The 17,339-nt window shown below is 41.6% G+C and overlaps 1 protein-coding gene across 4 annotated transcripts in view; it reads right to left on the reverse strand.

Annotated features, from left to right (window-relative positions):
• The window catches only part of CEP135 (centrosomal protein 135), a 307,612-nt gene that overhangs the window by 237,595 nt on the left and 52,678 nt on the right, over nt 1-17,339 (reverse strand). For all 4 annotated transcript variants that reach the window (XM_033944786.1, XM_033944776.1, XM_033944765.1 and 1 more), the window contains exons 7-8: nt 11,438-11,566; nt 10,725-10,940 (exon numbers count right to left, since the gene is read on the reverse strand). In XM_033944786.1, coding sequence (XP_033800677.1) covers nt 10,725-10,940; nt 11,438-11,566 — 345 coding nt within the window. The remainder of the gene's footprint in view (nt 1-10,724; nt 10,941-11,437; nt 11,567-17,339) is intronic.

The following is a 17,339-nucleotide window of genomic DNA, read 5'->3' on the forward strand; positions in this document are numbered from 1 at the left end:
AGAGAGAGAGAAAAAGAGAGAGAGGTCACCAGCAGCAGGCAGAGAGAGAGAGAGGTCACCAGCAGCAGGCAGAGAGAGAGATATATAGAGAGAGAGGTCACCAGCAGCAGGCAGAGAGAGAGATAGAGAGAGAGGACACCAGCAGCAGGCAGAAAGAGAGAGAGAGAGGACACCAGCAGCAGGCAGAGAGAGAGACAGAGGACACCAGCAGCAGGCAGAGAGAGAGAGAGAGAGGACACCAGCAGCAGGCAGAGAGAGAGAGAGAGAGAGGACACCAGCAGCAGGCAGAGAGAGAGAGAGAGAGAGAGAGAGAGAGAGGACACCAGCAGCAGGCAGAGAGAGAGAGAGAGAGAGGACACTAGCAGCAGGCAGAGAGAGTGAGAGAGAACGACAATGGAAGCAGAGGGAAACCAGAAGATGAGCTTTCCAGTGTTCTGCACAGACTGTCATATGTATGACTATCTCCCCTCGGGGAGACAGTCATATGTATGCGGTCGGTGTCAGGAGCTGGAAAGCTTGAAGAAGGAAGTAAAGCGACTAGAGGACAAGCTACAGGAGCTAGAAGGACTTCACACTACAGAGGACCCAATCAGGACAGCTATAGACTTCATGAATGAGAGACACATTGAGGAGGAGGTCAGGGAACTCGAGAAATTCATTGAGGAAGCCTACAGGAGGAGAGTGGAAGAAAACGAACTTCAGATGAACAATGGAGTTACACCAACACCAACATGGAAGGGAGAACAAGAAGCAGATGACCTCATAGAAGACACCCACAGAGGAACATCGCACGAGGGGGAGAAAATGGCTAGTCGATACCCAGGAGAGGAAGCAGCAAAGCACACCGAGGACATTGACCTGAGACTGAAGCGAAACCTAAAGAAGGGAAAGTCAGCAATCCTAGTGGGAGACTCAATCCTGAGGCATGTGGACAGCCACATAGCAGGAGGGAGAGAGGATCGACTGATGACCTGCCTCCCAGGAGCGGAGACGGAAGAGACCACAGTAATGATCCACATCGGGACAAACGATGTCAGCAGGAGAGACTACAGAAGAAGCACGCTGATAGAACAGTTCAAGATTCTGGGAAGGAAGCTGATGATGAGGACCCAGAAAATAGCGTTCTCAAAGATCCTACCAGTACCGAGGGCAGATGTGAAAAGGCAGGAGGAACTATAATCAATAAATGCGTGGATGAGGAGATGGTGTGAGGAAGAAGGGTTCCACTTCGTGAGGAACTAGACAACGTTCTGGAACAAGAGCAAGCTCTACAGGAGAGATGGACTGCATCTGAGCGCGGCGGGAACAAGACTTCTAGCAAACAACGTCAGGAGAGGAGTACAACGTGCTTTAAACTAAAAAGAAGGGGAAAACCGACAGTCGACAAAGTGTCGACGATTCGGAAGAAGGTATCCCGTGAAGATACCGAGGGGAAAAAAGGCTGGGAAGAAACAATGGACAAATTACAGGAGTCAACTAACCCAGAAGAGGAGGTTAGAAGGAATGTAACAAAAGAGAAGAAACTAAAGACCGAAGCACTGGGAAAGGAAATGAAGACAAGAAAATCCTAGGATCTAAATTGCATATATACTAATGCAAGGAGCCTAAGAAACAAAATGGGGGAATTAGAAGCCATGGCCAATGCAGAGGACATAGACATAATTGGAGTCTCTGAAATGTGGTGGAATGAAGAAAACAAATGGATACAGCACTGCCGGGGTACAAGCTCTATAGCCAGGACAGGTCAGGACAGAAAGGAGGTGGAATAGCCCTATACATAAAAGAAAGCATACAATCGACAAAAATGGACATAGCAGAGACAACCAACAAGCTGGAATCGCTATGGGTTAAAATACCGGGAAGGAAAGGGCCTGAAATAAAGATGGGCCTATACTATTGTCCACCCGGGCAAACCGGAGATATCGATGAAGAAATGGAAGCCGAGATGAAGCGAGAATGCAAAAGCGGTAACATGGTTATTATGGGAGACTTCAACTACCCCGGGATAGACTGGAGTCTTGGAAGCTCAAAATGCGCTAGGGAGACAGAATTCCTGGAGGCTATACAAGATTGTTTCATGGAGCAGCTTGTTAGAGAACCAACGAGAGGAAATGCACTCTGGATCTAATCCTAAATGGGTTAAGGGGACCTGCAAAGGAAGTAGAGGTAGTGGGACAGTTGGGAAACAGTGATCAAACATGATCAAGTTCAAGGTTGAGGTAGGAATACCGAAAGGAAAGATAACCATAGCGACAATTTTCAACTTCAGGAAAGGAAACTAAACTAAACTAAACCTTAAGTTTGTATACCGCACCATCTCCACAGAAGTAGAGCTCGGCACGGTTTACAGTAATTGGTATAGAAAGAAACTACAATGAAAAGTAGAAGGGCTTAGAAAGAGAGGTTTAGAGGGAATTAGTAAATCGATGAGGGAGAGGTCATTGCATTTTGGAGAAGAGCCAAGTTTTCAGATGTTTTCGGAAGAGTTGGAGGGAGGACAGGCACCGAAGCCGGGTGGTAAAACTGTTCCAGAGTTCGGTGATCCTGAAGGAGAGGGAAGTCCCTAGTTTTCCTGTATGGGATATGCTTTTTAAAGAGGGGAAGGATAGTTTGAATTTTGGAGTGGATCTGGTGGTGTTGGGATTAGAGGAGTTCCAAGATAGTGAAAAAGGGGAGGCAGGATACCGTATAGGCGCATTTGTAGTGACCCTAAGGATTACTGGGAGCCAGTGAAGCTTAGACAGAAGCGGGGAGACGTGGTCAAATTTGCTTTTTGCGAAGATTAGTTTAGCCGCAGTGTTCTGGATCCGCTGGAGTCTGTGAAGGCTTTTCTTTGTCAGGCTTAAGAAGATAGAGTTACAGTAATCCAGTCTGGAAAGAATGATGGATTGTACGAGGACAGCAAAGTTTGTGTTTTTTTTTGTGTTTTAAATTCTTTATTCATTTTTGCATGTTACAACAAGTGTAGCAGTTAAACTCATATGAACTTAAAGATACACACTTGATTAACTCTCATATATGCTTTAAGTATAACATTTCATAACAAATTAATATTCTGTAATATTTTAAAAGTTATGTAAGAAATCTAATATTTAAATTATTCTTATTGAATATAATAACCTCCCCTCCCTCCCTACTCAATAATACATAAAAGTATCATTACTGTAAAACTATTCAAATAGTCCTGTATTATGAAATAACAACAAGTAAAGCCCACCCATTTCCCCCCTAATCAAATATCTTATCATGGGAAAAGTTAATCATTCATTACAAAAATCAGTTAATGGTCCCCAGATTTTCTGAAATTTACTAAAATAACCTTTTTGCGTTGCTATAGTGAGTTCCATTTTGTATATATGACATACAGAATTCCACCAGAAATTGTAATTTAACCTGTCATACTTTTTCCAATTGTATGTTATTTGCTGTATTGCTACTCCAGTCAAAATAAATAAAAGTTTGTTGCTATTTGACGAGATTTGACTCCTTGCTCTCATAGTTGTTCCAAATAAAATAGTATCATATGTCAAGGCTACCGGATTTTCTAACATCCTATTAATTTGAGGCCAAATTGATTTCCAAAATGATAAAATATATGGACAATAGAATAAAAGATGATCTAATGTCCCAACTTCAAGATGACAATGCCAACATCTATTAGATTTAGAGCTATCTATTTTTTGCAAACGAACAGGGGTCCAAAAAGCTCTATGCAAAAGAAAAAAACAAGTTTGTCTCATAGATGCTGACACCGTACATCTTAACCTCCAAGACCAAAGTCATGGCCATTGAGATGCATTGATTTGATGCTTAATCTCAATGCTCCAAATGTCTCTAAGACCATTTTTTGGCTTTTTATTTACTAATCCAGATATTCATTTATAGCACTGTGCTATAATCCATAGAATCCATCTGAAAGCATAAGAATTCCAGACTATGATAATTAATAAGATTTTTCCATTCAGGGAACCCTACCTGAATGGCCTGCTTCAATTGCAACCATCTAAAATATTGCGACATATTAAGACTAAATTTATGTTGCAAATGTGAAAACTCCAGCAGCTTACCATTATTTATTACATCCTCCAAAGTACGGATTCCTGCCAACATTCAATGCTTCCAGATGATTTTAAAACCGCCAATTTTGATCTTGGTATTTAACCAAATCGTTTGAGTTGTTGATTTATTTATTGGAATAGGAGTTAGATTACTTATATACCTTAAAGTTTTCCAGGTATCCACAAATATTTTACGCTCTTTATATAACCTTGGCATTTTGATACTAACTACATGACCAAGACGCAAGGGAAACATAAGTCTCCATTCTAGCCAGAACCAATCTGGTATATTATCAGTGGGCTCTGGGAGGATCCAATACATTCCTTGACGTAAAATATAGGCTTGATGATACCTATAAAAGTTGGAAAAATTTACCCCACCCTCCACAATTGGCCTTTGCAACGACACTAAAGCAATTCTGGGCATTTTACCAAGCCAAATAAATTTTGTTAAAATCCTATTTAATTTTTTATAAAAAGATCCCTGAAAGAAAACTGGTAACATCTCCATTTGGTAACAAACCACAGGCAAGATCATCATTTTAACAGTTTGTACTCTTCCCCACCAGGATAAATGTAGTGGGTTCCATTGCTCACACATTTCTGTCACCTTCTGCAATAAACATTTTTCATTTATTTTCATTGTTTCATCCACTGTTTTTATAATCCAAATTCCTAAATATTTTAAACCATCTTCCTTCCAAACAAAAGAAAATGCATCAAATAAACCTTTTATACAATGTATATTTAGTGGATGAACTTCTGATTTATTCCAAGTTATCTTATATCCTGAAAATTTTCCAAATTTCTCAATCAACTCAAGCAAACATGGAATGGAAGATTCTGGATTCCTCAAATAAAGCAAGATGGCATCTGCATACGCTGATACTTTATATTCTCTATCTGAATATGGTATACCTTGTATTTCCTTCACCTGTTGAATAGTCAATAATAAGGGTTCCAAAACAATATCAAACAAGGGACAAGGACAAGGGACAACTTTGTCTAACCCCCCTTTGCAAACTAAAACGTTCTGAAAACGTATTATTAATATATAATCTAGCAGCAGGGGAACTATACAACGTTTGTAACATTTGTATGAATCCTGAACCTATACCAAACCATTCCAATGCCTGATACATAAAGGTCCATTCCACTGGATCAAAGGCCTTTTCTGCATCCAAAGAAACAGAAAAAGTCAGATCCTTCATGGCTTTTGTCAAATCTAACATATGAAATTCCAGTCTAGTATTGTGCGATGAATGTCTTTGAGCAACGAATCCTGTTTGATGCATACCTATAATGTAAGGGAGAGCTTTAGCCAATCTTAATGCTAATATCTTAGCTAGGAGTTTACCATCTACATTTATTAAAGAAATTGGCCTATAATTTGAAACCAAAGTGGGATCTTTATTTGGCTTTGGCAAAACAATAGTTAGAGATTCTGCCATAGTGCCTATAATAGAACCTTTAATAAGTTGAAACTGGTAAAGATTTAATAAATAAGGTAATAGGAAATTTTGAAATGATTTATAAAACTCTACCGTATAACCATCACCACCTGGAGCGGATCCAACTCTAAGGGACTTCAAAGCTGTTCCTAATTCTTTTAGTGATATTGGCTCTTCCAAACTACGTTTAATATGTTCAGGAACTTTAGGACCCTCTAACATTTTCAAAAATTCTAAACCATCTTTTTCTTTATCTAAATAAGTCTCAGAAGAATAAAGAAATTTATAAAATTTTAAGAATTGTTTTAAAATAGGTCCAATTTGCATAAAAATTTCACCCTTTTCATCCTTAATGGCAATTAATTTTGTTTTCCTTTTTTTCGCTTTAAGATAATTTTCCAGTATTCTTCCCGCCTTATTTGAGTTTCCATAATACAATGCAAAGTGATAATGATGGAAGCAGGATCTCACTTTCCTTAGCATGTGAAGATTGAAAAAGCATTTTTTTACTAAGGAATTAAGGTGGTCATTGAAGGACAGTGTGGAATCGATGATGATGCCTAGTACTTTGCACGAGTGTTCAAGATGCAATGTGGTGCCAGAGGACAGAGGGATGAGGGTGGGTAGCTGATCTAATTTTGAGCCGAGCCAAAGTAGTTTTGTTTTGGTCTCATGTAGTTTCATTTGTACGGTGAGGGCCCAGGATTGGAAGTTTGATATACATGAGGAGATGTTCTCAGAGAGATTGGTGAGGTTAGAGTCGGTCTCGAGGAGTACAAGGATGTCATCGGCATAAGTGTAAAGTGTTTCCAAGGGGGACAATTGGAGGAGTTTCAGGGAGGACATATAAACATTGAAGAGAATCGGGGATAGAGGTGACCCCTGAGGAACTCCACAGATCGGTTTCCACGGGAGGGATGAGGAGCAATGAGAGAAATGATAAGGAAGAAACTTAGGAACACTTCCAAAAAATGGCAAACGGTAGAACATGCCTGGTCTTTTCTCAAGAACACGGTGAGCGAGGCGCAAAATCTGTATATCCCCAGATTCAGAAAGGGGCGCAAAAAGAGTCGAACAAAAGACCCGGTGTGGATAACTAAAATAGTGAAGGAAGCGATAGGCAATAAGAAAAACTCATTCAAGAAATGGAAAAAGGACAAAACTGAGGGGAACTGGAAAGAGCACAGGAAGTATCAAAAAGAATGTCACCAAGTGGTTCGAAAAGCCAAAAGAGAGTATGAAGAGAGGCTAGCCAGGAAAGCATGAAATTTCAAACCGTTCTTTAGATATGTTAAAGGGAAGCAACCGGCTAGGGAGGAGGTGGGACCGCTGGACGGAGACAGGAAGGGAGTGGTGAAGGAGGAGAAAGAAGTGGCAGAAAGACTTAACATGTTCTTTTCGTCTGTATTTACAAACGAAGACACATTCAACATATCGGAATCTGAGCAATTCTTCAATGGAAATCAACCATAAAAATTAACATCCATGGAAGTGAGCCTTGAAGATGTACGCAGGCAGATAGAAAAACTAAAAACTGACAAATCCCCAGGTCCGGACGGAATCCATCCAAAGGTTCTGAAGGAATTAAAGGAGGAGATAGCGGAACTACTGCAGCAAATTTGCAATCTATCCCTGAAAACAGGCATGATCCCGGAGGACTGGAAGATAGCCAACGTTACGCCCATCTTTAAAAAGGGATCAAGAGGTGAAAATGGCAGAAGCACTGATAAAAGAAAACATCGATGAACATTTTGAAAGAAACGAACTTCTGATAACCAGCCAACATGGTTTCTGCAAGGGGAGATCGTGCCTAACGAACTTATTGCACTTCTTCAAAGGAATTAACAAACGGATGGACAAAGGAGATCCCATAGACATGATATATCTAGATTTCCAAAAAGCCTTTGACAAGGTGCCCCATGAACGCCTACTCCGGAAACTGAAGAACCATAGGGTGGAAGGAGACGTACATAGATGGATCAGAAACTGGTTGGCGGGTAGGAAACAGAGGGTAGGAGTGAAAGGCCACTACTCGGACTGGAGGAGCGTCATGAGAGGGGTCCCGCAGGGCTCGGTGCTCGGGCTGCTGCTATTTAATATATTCATAAATGATCTAGAAACAGGTACAAAGTGTGAGATAATAAAATTTGCAGATGACACCAAACTATTTAGTGGAGCTCGGACTAAAGAGGACTGCGAAGAATTGCAAAGACACTTGAACAAACTAGAGGAATGGGCGGCGAGATGGCAGATAAAATTCAACGTTGAGAAATGTAAAGTATTACATGTGGGAAACAAAAACCCGAGGGATGTTATTAAATGAGAGTACCCAAGAAAGAGACTTGGGGGTAATGGTGGACAAAACAATGAAGCCGACGGCACAGTGCGCAGCGGCCGCTAAGAAGGCAAACAGAATGCTAGGCATAATCAAGAAGGGTATTACAACCAGAACAAAAGAAGTTATCCTGCCATTGTATCGGGCGATGCTGAATCCGCATCTGGAGTACTGCGTCCAATATTGGTCGCCGTACCTTAAGAAGGACATGGCATTACTCGAGAGGGTTCAGAGGAGAGCGATGCGTCTGATAAAGGGGATGGAAAACCTTTCATACGCTGAGAGACTGGAGAAACTGGGTCTCTTTTCCCTGGAGAAGAGGAGACTTAGAGGGGATATGATAGAGACTTACAAGATCATGAAGGGCATAGAGAGAGTAGAGAGGGACAGATTCTTCAAACTTCCGAATAATAAAAGAACAAGAGGGCATTCAGAAAAGTTGAAAGGGGACAGATTCAAAATGAAAGCTAGGAAGTTCTTCTTTACCCAACGTGCGGTGGACACCTGGAATGCGCTTCCAGAGAGCGTAATAGGACAGAGTACGGTACTGGGGTTCAAGAAAGGATTGGACAATTTCTTGCTGGAAAAGGGGATAGAGGGGTATAGATAGATGATTACTGCACAGGTCCTGGACCTGTTGGGCTGCCGCGTGAGCGGACTGCTGTGCACGATGGACCTCAGGTCTGACCCAGCAGAGGCATTGCTTATGTTCTTATGTTAGAAAAGATATTAGTAAGGTAAGAACCTGATCGAATTGAAAAATGAATTTGCAGAGCTATTGTTAGTAATTTGTAAATTTTCTTTAAAATCCAGCATAGTACCAGAAGACTGGAGGGCAGCCAATGTGGAGCTGATTTTTAAAAAAGGGTTCCAGAGGTGATCCGGAAAATTATAGACAGGTGAGCAATGTTGGTGGCAGGCAAAATGGTAGAGACTATTATAAAGAACAAAACCCGTTCTGAGCTCTTTGGGGAAAACAGGATAGAAAACAAATTAAATAAATAAATAAATTGACAGAACATATACATAACCATGGATTAATGAGAGAAAGCCAACATGGATTTAATCAAGGGAAATCTTGCCTCACCAATCTACTGTATTTTTTTGAAGGGGTATGTGAACATGTGGGTAAAGATGAGCTGATTGATATTGTGTATTTGGATTTTCAAAAAGTGTTTGACAAAGTACCTCATGTAAGACTTCCGAGGAAATTAGATAGTCATGGGATAGGAGGTAATGTCCTACTATAGATTAAGAACAACTTGCTGATATCGCGAGAACTGATGGAAGCCTTTCACAGGCAGCGGTACCGTACCAGGCAGGAACACGAAAAGCTTGCTCCTGTCTTCTGCGCCGCTCTGTCCTAAGAGAGAACAGCTGTCCAGCGAGGGAGGCAGGCAGGAGTGCGGAAAGTTCCTGCCGATAGAGCGCTGGACCCAACGGACTTAAAAAAAAAAGATACCGGGAAGGGGGGGGGGGGGGGATATTCACTCCATAAGACGCACCCTTATTCCCACCCACTTTTTTGTGGAAAAAAGTGCGTCTTATGGAGCAAAAAATACATTAATTTTGCATTTTCAAAAACTACACACAATGTTTTGGTTATAAAAGGTCCTTAAGAGAAAGCAGGCATGCATTTTATAAGGTACTGTACCTTTTTCCAGGTGCAATAATCAAAGCAAAACTACTCATATCAATTACTTAAGAGTTTACACCAGTTCAGGTGGCTTGAGTATTGCAAGTAGTGGTAATGAAAACATTAATGGAATTCAACAATGTGTGGGATAAGCAAAAAGGATTGCTATATGGGACGAGAAAGAAGAATCAAAAACAACTTAGTCATTCTTAAGTGCTGGGCCGACTTCTACAGTCTATCCCAATTATGGTTAAATAGATCTGGTTAAGTTAAAGCAGGCAACTCCAATAGTTGAAAATTAAGCCAGTGCTGGCAGATCTCTATGGTCTATGCCCTGAAAATGATAAGGACAGTTCAAGACCAAGTATGCATAAGTTATCTCTTGTTGGGCCAACTGGATGGACCATGCAGGTTTTTATTTGCTGTCATCCATTGTGTTACTATGTATATGTTACATTAAAAAAAAGCTGCAAAACAAACAGTCACCCAGCTTTTAATAGTGCCGAGAATTATTATTACAGTCAAACCTCGGTTTGCGAGTAACCCGGTTTGAAAGACGAGCAAAACATTCTCGCAAAACTTGTCTCGCAAACCGAGTGTCTACTTGATTTGCGAGCAACCCCTCCCCCCCCGAGAACTGGCATCGCTCTCTCCCCGCTCGCAAAGCCCCCCCCTCTCGAACTGGCACCCCCGCCCGAACAACTTGAAACTTACCCCCCCATCTGGCACCAGCACGCAGCCCATAGGACGTGCCGGTGCCGCTTGAAGAACTTCCTGCCTCTGCCGGGCCTTGAGCATGCATCTGCATATGCTCAAGGCCTTCTAATTCTCCCTCTCTCCGAGAATCTCAGCGAGAGGGAGAATTAGAAGGCCTTGAGCATGCGCAGATGCATGCTCAAGGCCCGGCAGAGGCTGGAAGTTCTTCAAGTGGCACCGGCACGTCCTGTGGGCTGCGTGCCGGTGCCAGACCAGGGGGGTGGGGGGTAAGTTTCAAGTTCAGGCGGGGGGTGCCGGTGCGAGCGGATGGGGGTGTGTGGAGAAGCAGCGCCGCTGGCCTGGGGGGTGGGTGGGAACGTATCAAGCGAGTTTCCATTATTTCCTATAGGGAAACTCGCTTTGATATACGAGTATTTTAGTTTACGAGCATGCTTCTGGAACAAATTATGCTCGTAAACCAAGATTCCACTGTAGTTTCTTAGCAGCCAGTCCTGCAGGGTGATATATAGATGAAACACTTTCATTACCTTGGCATCTCGAATTTCAGCATCTGCAGTCTTAAGGACTATTTCTTTGTCTCTTTCTAGCTGCTGTGCCAATTTGTCTATTTCAGTCAGTTCTTGGCATAATTCATTATTTTTAGTGCTTAAATTCATAACCTCACTGGTTGCATTTTCCCGAGTTTCCAAAAGTGCTTGTATACGCTTCTCAAGATCTTGATTAGCTTGCTGAAGGTATTCAACCTAAAAAGTGATTTTGCAATTATTGAAATATACCAATAAATCCCTTATTTCAAAATTATTGCTACAATATTTTTTTTAGACAAATGAGGCTATAATCTAAATTTGCAATCCACAAAAACATTACAAAACCTAAAAATGTGTAGCTCAGGAGAGATGGCTTAATCAAAAACTTGCTAAGATATTAAATTTTGCAGTCACAGCTAAAGAAATCTTGATTTACTTCAAACTAAGTTCTAATATCAATGAAAGGTGGAAGTAAAATAGAAAATTCTAAACAGTATGCACAAAAGCTTTTAAGGGCATCTTTCTGAACTTTGCACACTTAAGCTCTCTAGTCAGCTTCCCTTACACAAGTCATCAGCTACTTCTTCGTATACTGCTAAGTTTCACTGTTTAGAGGACGGCCTAACAAAATTAGGCATATTGTGATAAATGTGATTAGAATAAAAGAGGTTTTGCTGAAGAAAGGAGAATTAAAAGAAAGGAACAATGATTACCTGCAGATTTAAATGGGCGATAAGTTTCTCACTGCTTTTAGTTCTTGCTTCCAAAGATATAACATCATGTGAACGGCCACCATCCAATGCTAGTCCTAAGCGTTCTATTTCAGTGTCTCTCAGTTCAACCTTAATAAAATATAAATATATGTTTTTTATTATAAATTTTTGTTGTATTATTTTTATTGCATAGAGAAGCCCCCCATACAAGTGAACCTCCCCATGCCCTCTAGCCCTCTTCCCTTAACTCAAAGCTATCTTCCTGTCTCTAATTCTCCTGTCCTCCCTCAATAATATGCTAATCTATACCACTCTTCAGCATCTTGATGTCTGATATCAGTCAGACATTCAATCCTGCTAATAAAGTCCAGACGATCTCTCCAGCTCTGAAGTGCCAGAGCTTTATCTTGTTTCCAGCTACCAGCAATGGTCCTCCATGTTGCCATGAATTTCCATTCAGTCAGTCTCTTTGGAAAGATTAGGTTCTTACTTTGCTAACCTTCTTTCTTGTAAACAGAAATGGTAGTCTTGACCAGCAAGTTCAACCCCCATTAGTTGCGAGGGTTGAAGAGAGCCCACTGACTGTTTTCATTCTCCACCTCCCATCACTCTGGGATGAGTTCTACCAGGGATATGGGTTAACTCCCCAAAACTACATAAGTCTGTTCTGTTCTAAATGCAAACATTAAAGAACAATGAGATAATAAAATGAAACCACCTACCTATGTGCCATCTGCACTAATGGTTCTGTAGCTCCTACGAGTGAATTCTTCTTCATTCCTGACCCTACTAGGCAGGCAATAGAAACAAGACATCTGAATAAACAGGCATGTCTGAAACAGAAAGCAGGTTAGTATATATCAGACAGGGTGGGCGACGGGCGTCAAGACTACCATTCTTGTTTACAAGAAAGAAGATTAACAAGATAAGAACCTAATCTTTCCTTCTTGGGCAACAGGGCTGGTAGTCTTGACCATTAGGATGTATCAAAGCAGTTCTCAATTCCTAGGGTAGGACAGATGAGTCTGCTGCCAGTACTAAGGACCCAAAAGCAATGTCCAGCCTGGCTGCCACATCTACCCTGTAAAATTTAGTGAATGTGTAGTGACTGGACCATGTGGCCGCCCTGCAAATCTCTGCAGGTGAGATTGCTCTAGACTTTGCCCAAGATGATACAATGCTGCAAGTGGAGTGTGTCTTCACTGCCACTGGAGACTGCTTTTGGCTTCCAATATAGGCAGAAGATATGGCCATCCTGATATGGTCACTTTAGATGCCAATATGCTGCATTCATAAGCACAAAGTGGTGATCAGACAACTGGAACTCGATCGCCTCCAAGTAATGAAATCAAAATTTGTCACTTATCCAGAACTTTCAACTATAAATTGTTCATCGCTTAGCTTGTAATAAGCGATCAATCAAATGCTAATAAACTTGAAACTTGAAACACATTATCTGCTTTCTTCACTCTTGTAGGTGTGATGGCTGGGAGTCACACCTCCCGGTTTATGTGAAAACTGGACACAACCTTCGGTAGGAAGGAAGGGACCGTTCAAATTGAGACACTAGCCTCTGAGATGTGAAGAAAGGGTTCCCAGCAGGACAGAGCCTGCCCAGCTCAGACACCCTTCTCGCCAACGTCACAGCCACTAAAAAAACTGTCTTAACCATCAGATCTATCAGGGATGCCTCCTCCAAAGGCCCACAAGACCAGATTAAGGGTCCAAGATGGAAAAGGCTGTCGCATTGGAGGGCAAAGATGTAAGGATCCCTTCAAAAATCTGGATATATACGGATGAGAAGCTGAGCGCTTGCTGACCTGTGCTTTGAAGCAGGAAAGTTCAGCTATCTGTACCTTAAGAGAGCCAAACACCAGCCCTCCTTCAGACCTTCCTGCAGGAAGTTGAGCACCACCAAAACTGGTACGGTCACCAGGGTGTGAGAATTATCGCTTACATCAGTTCCTGAAACACTTCCAGGCTTTTAAGTAGGTCACTAATGTGGGCTGCTTCTTAGACCTCAGAAGCATGACAATAACTTTATGTGAATAGCCTTGCCCTAAGGCTTTGCGCTCAAGAGCCATACCATAAGACCAAAGTGCTCCGGATCCTCCAGGGCGATGAGACTCTGAGAGAAGATTCAGATGACAAGGAAGCCTGAGAGCCTCATCCCTCTGCAAACATACTAAGTCTATATATCACATCTACCTCGACCAATCTGGAGCTATCAGGATCACTTAATCTTAACTTTAACCTCCAGAAAGGTGTAGCTGTGGTTTTTTTTTTGTTTTGTTTTCTTCTTGATGTCTTTTAACTTAATAAGTTAAAAGACATCAAGAAGAAAACAACAAAAAAAAAATACAGCTACACCTCTCTAGAGGTTAAAGTTAAGATTAAGTTAAATGCACAGTTCATTACTCAATAACTGGATGTTCTAGTGGCTGTGGCTGTGCATTTTGTTGACATTCCTCTCTTATATAAAGGCTTAGATCAGATTGTTGTATTACATAGATATTATTGTATGAAACCCTAATTTGTATTATGCATACAACGTGTCTATAACTTGCCTCGTTAACATTTCTTTTTCTATACTTATTGTATATTAAAATCAATAAAATTTTCGAACTTAAAAGAAAAGATTAAGTTAAAAGAAATCAAGAAGAAAACAACAAAAAAAATACAAAAAAGTATACAAAATAATTTTTCAATAGAAGAAATATCAACAGGACTAATGAGCAGCCAGACTCTTATGACCTAGCTGGAATTCTGAAGCTCCTGTGATACTAACTGAACTAGTTTGTGATTAGTTCTAACTATGCACTTTGGTGTTGATTCACCCCAGATAGGCATCTGCCACAAATCTGACATGAATGCGAAGTATCACCACTCGAGGAGTCCATCTATATGAGTGGTCTCAAACTCAAACCCTTTGCAGGGCCACGTTTTGGATTTGTAGGTACATGGAGGGCCTCAGAAAAAAATAGTTAATGTCTTATTAAAGCAATGGCAATTTTGCATGAGGTAAAACTCTTTATAGTTTATAAATCTTTCCTTTTGGCTAAGTCTTAATAATAATATTGCCATTTATAGCTAAAGAGACATATGATCAAGAAACTGTTTTATTTTACTTTTGGGATTATGATACAAATGGCTGGAGAACAGAAAACAGAGAGTGGGCATAAATGGGAAGTTCTCCGACTGGGAGAAAGTGACTAGCGGTGTACCCCAGGGCTCGGTACTTGGGCCGATCTTATTTAATATCTATATCAATGACCTAGAAGATGGAACATCCAGCAAGATCATCAAGTTCGCAGATGACACAAAGCTATGCCGGGCAATCAGATCGCAGAAGGATAGCGAGGAACTCCAGAGAGATTTGTGTCAGTTAGAGAAATGGGCGGAGAAATGGCAGATGAAGTTTAATGTGGAGAAATGCAAAGTGATGCATTTAGGCAGTAAGAATAAGGAACACGAGTATAGAATGTCAGGTGCAACTCTGGGTAAGAGCGAACAAGAAAAGGACCTGAGTGTACTGATAGATAGGACCCTGAAACCATCAGCACAATGTGCGGCGGCAGCGGCAAAGAAAGCAAATAGAATGTTGGGCATGATAAAGAAGGGAATCACGAGTAGATCAGAGAGGGTCATAATGCCGCTTTACAGAGCAATGGTCAGACCCCACTTGGAATACTGCGTCTAACATTGGTCTCCCAACCTAAAGAAGGATATAAAACTGCTGGAGAGGGTGCAGAGACGAGCAACAAAACTAGTAAAAGGTATGGAGAAATTGGAATACGAGGATCGACTTAAGAGATTGGGATTGTTCTCCCTTGAGAAAAGGAGACTGTGAGGGGATATGATCGAGACTTTCAAAATACTGAAAGGAATCGACAAAATAGAGCAGAAAAAACTATTTACATTGTCAAATTTGACACGGACAAGAGGACACGGAATGAAGCTAAGGGGGGACAAGTTCAGGACTAATATCAGGAAGTTCTGCTTCACTCAGAGAGTGGTTGACACCTGGAATGCTCTCCCAGAGGAGATTATTGCGGAATCGACAGTCCTAGGATTCAAAATCAAACTAGATGCACATCTCCTTACGAGAGGCATAGAAGGATATAGGTGACTAAAAATTACGCCAGGTGTACACCTGACAGAGCCTCCGCCGGAGATGGCGCTTCTTATGTTCTTATGATAAACATCCTGAGGGCCTCAAAATAGTACCTGGCGGGCCGCAAGTTTGAGACCACTGATCTATACTGTTTTCTGTAAAAAAAAACAACCCAAAAAACCCCTTGGAAAAGAGATGGCTGAAGGGAAATATGACTGAAGTTTACAAAATCCTGAGTGGAGTAGAACGGATACAAGTGGATCAATTTTTCACTCCGTCAAAAATAACAAAGACTAGGGGACACTCACTGAAGTGGTGATGGGTCAAAAGCACTTGAGGACATAGGCGCGCCGACAACCGAGCGCGGACAACTGAGCGCAGGTCTTAATCGCGCCGAAGAAAGCCCGTATTTAAAGTGCTCTGACGGGGGGGAACCTCCCCACTCTACTTAATAGGGATCGCGCTGCCTCACGCTGCCATGTTGGGGGGTGTGGGGGGTGTAACTCCCCACATTATACTGAAAACTTAACTTTTTCCCTAAAAAACAGGGAAAAAGTTAAGTTTCCAGTATAATAAAGGGGGTTACAACCCCCAAAACCCCCCCCCAACTCCAGCGCGATCTCTATTAAGTAAAGTGGAGGGTTCCCCACCAACACCCCCCGTCGGAGCACTTTAAAATACAGTTTTTCTTCGGTGCGATGAAGTCCTGCGCTCAGTTGTCGGCGCGCCTTTGTCCTCGCGCGCTTTAGACTATGAACCCACTGAAGTTACATGGAAATACTTTAAAACCATTAGGAGGAAATTTTTTTTCATTCAGAGAATAGTTACGCTCTGGAATGCATTGCCAGAGGTTGTGGTAAGAGTGGATAGTGAAGCTGGTTTTAAGAAAGGTTTGGGCAATTTCCTGGAGCAAAAGTCCATAGTCTGTTATTGAGAAAGACATGGGGAAGCTACTGCTTGCCTTGGATCGGTAGCATGGAATATTGCTACTCCTTGGGTTTTGGTCAGGTACTAATGATTAGCCACTGTGAGAATGGGCTACTGGGTTTGATGGACCATTACTGAGGAAGATTGAGTCTTTTAAAATAAAATCTGGAGATCCAAGATAGGCACGGCAATAGCGATTCTGGTACCTAAATTAGCCCATGGAGAAAAAAAATGCAAATTCAAAAAAATGCAGGGAAGTTATTTTGGGAGGTATGGGACCTGATCCCTAATCTCAGAAATCTTCAAAAATGACTTAAACACTGGATTAAACACTATGGGACCCACTCAGTCTGCACTCAAGCCACTCAAGCACACTTTGGACAAATTTGGATTGAGATTGCTCCCAAGGTACAGACCCTGAGCTCCGAGAACTACTGATGCCTTGCATAATTCCTGTGTGGCCAGTCTGCATGTGCCTGTGGGCTACAGACCTCAGCCCTGAGTATCTTATCTTCTCTCAGACAGAGATGTCCCGGGATCCTCTGCAGCACCAAAAGCTTCCAACCGAATAATTAAAAAAATCTGAAAATAATAAAGATTAAACTAGAGCAGAACAGACAGGCTCCCTACTCCTCACTTGTAGAGTATAAGACTGAGGGGGTGGAGCTCATCCCAGAGTGATGGGAGGTGGAGAATGAAAACAAACAGTGTGCTCTCTATAACTCACGCAACTAATGGAGGTTTAAACCAATGGTCAAGACTAGCAGTCCCATTGCACAAGAATGACTCTTACTTATTTTTTTGGAATAGCCAACCCAACAGGCAGTCCTTAAGCAGTATCTTAAAAAGCAAATCTGTCCT

This window comes from Geotrypetes seraphini, chromosome 1, assembly GCF_902459505.1.
Source record: "Geotrypetes seraphini chromosome 1, aGeoSer1.1, whole genome shotgun sequence".
NCBI classification, from domain to species: domain Eukaryota; kingdom Metazoa; phylum Chordata; class Amphibia; order Gymnophiona; family Dermophiidae; genus Geotrypetes; species Geotrypetes seraphini.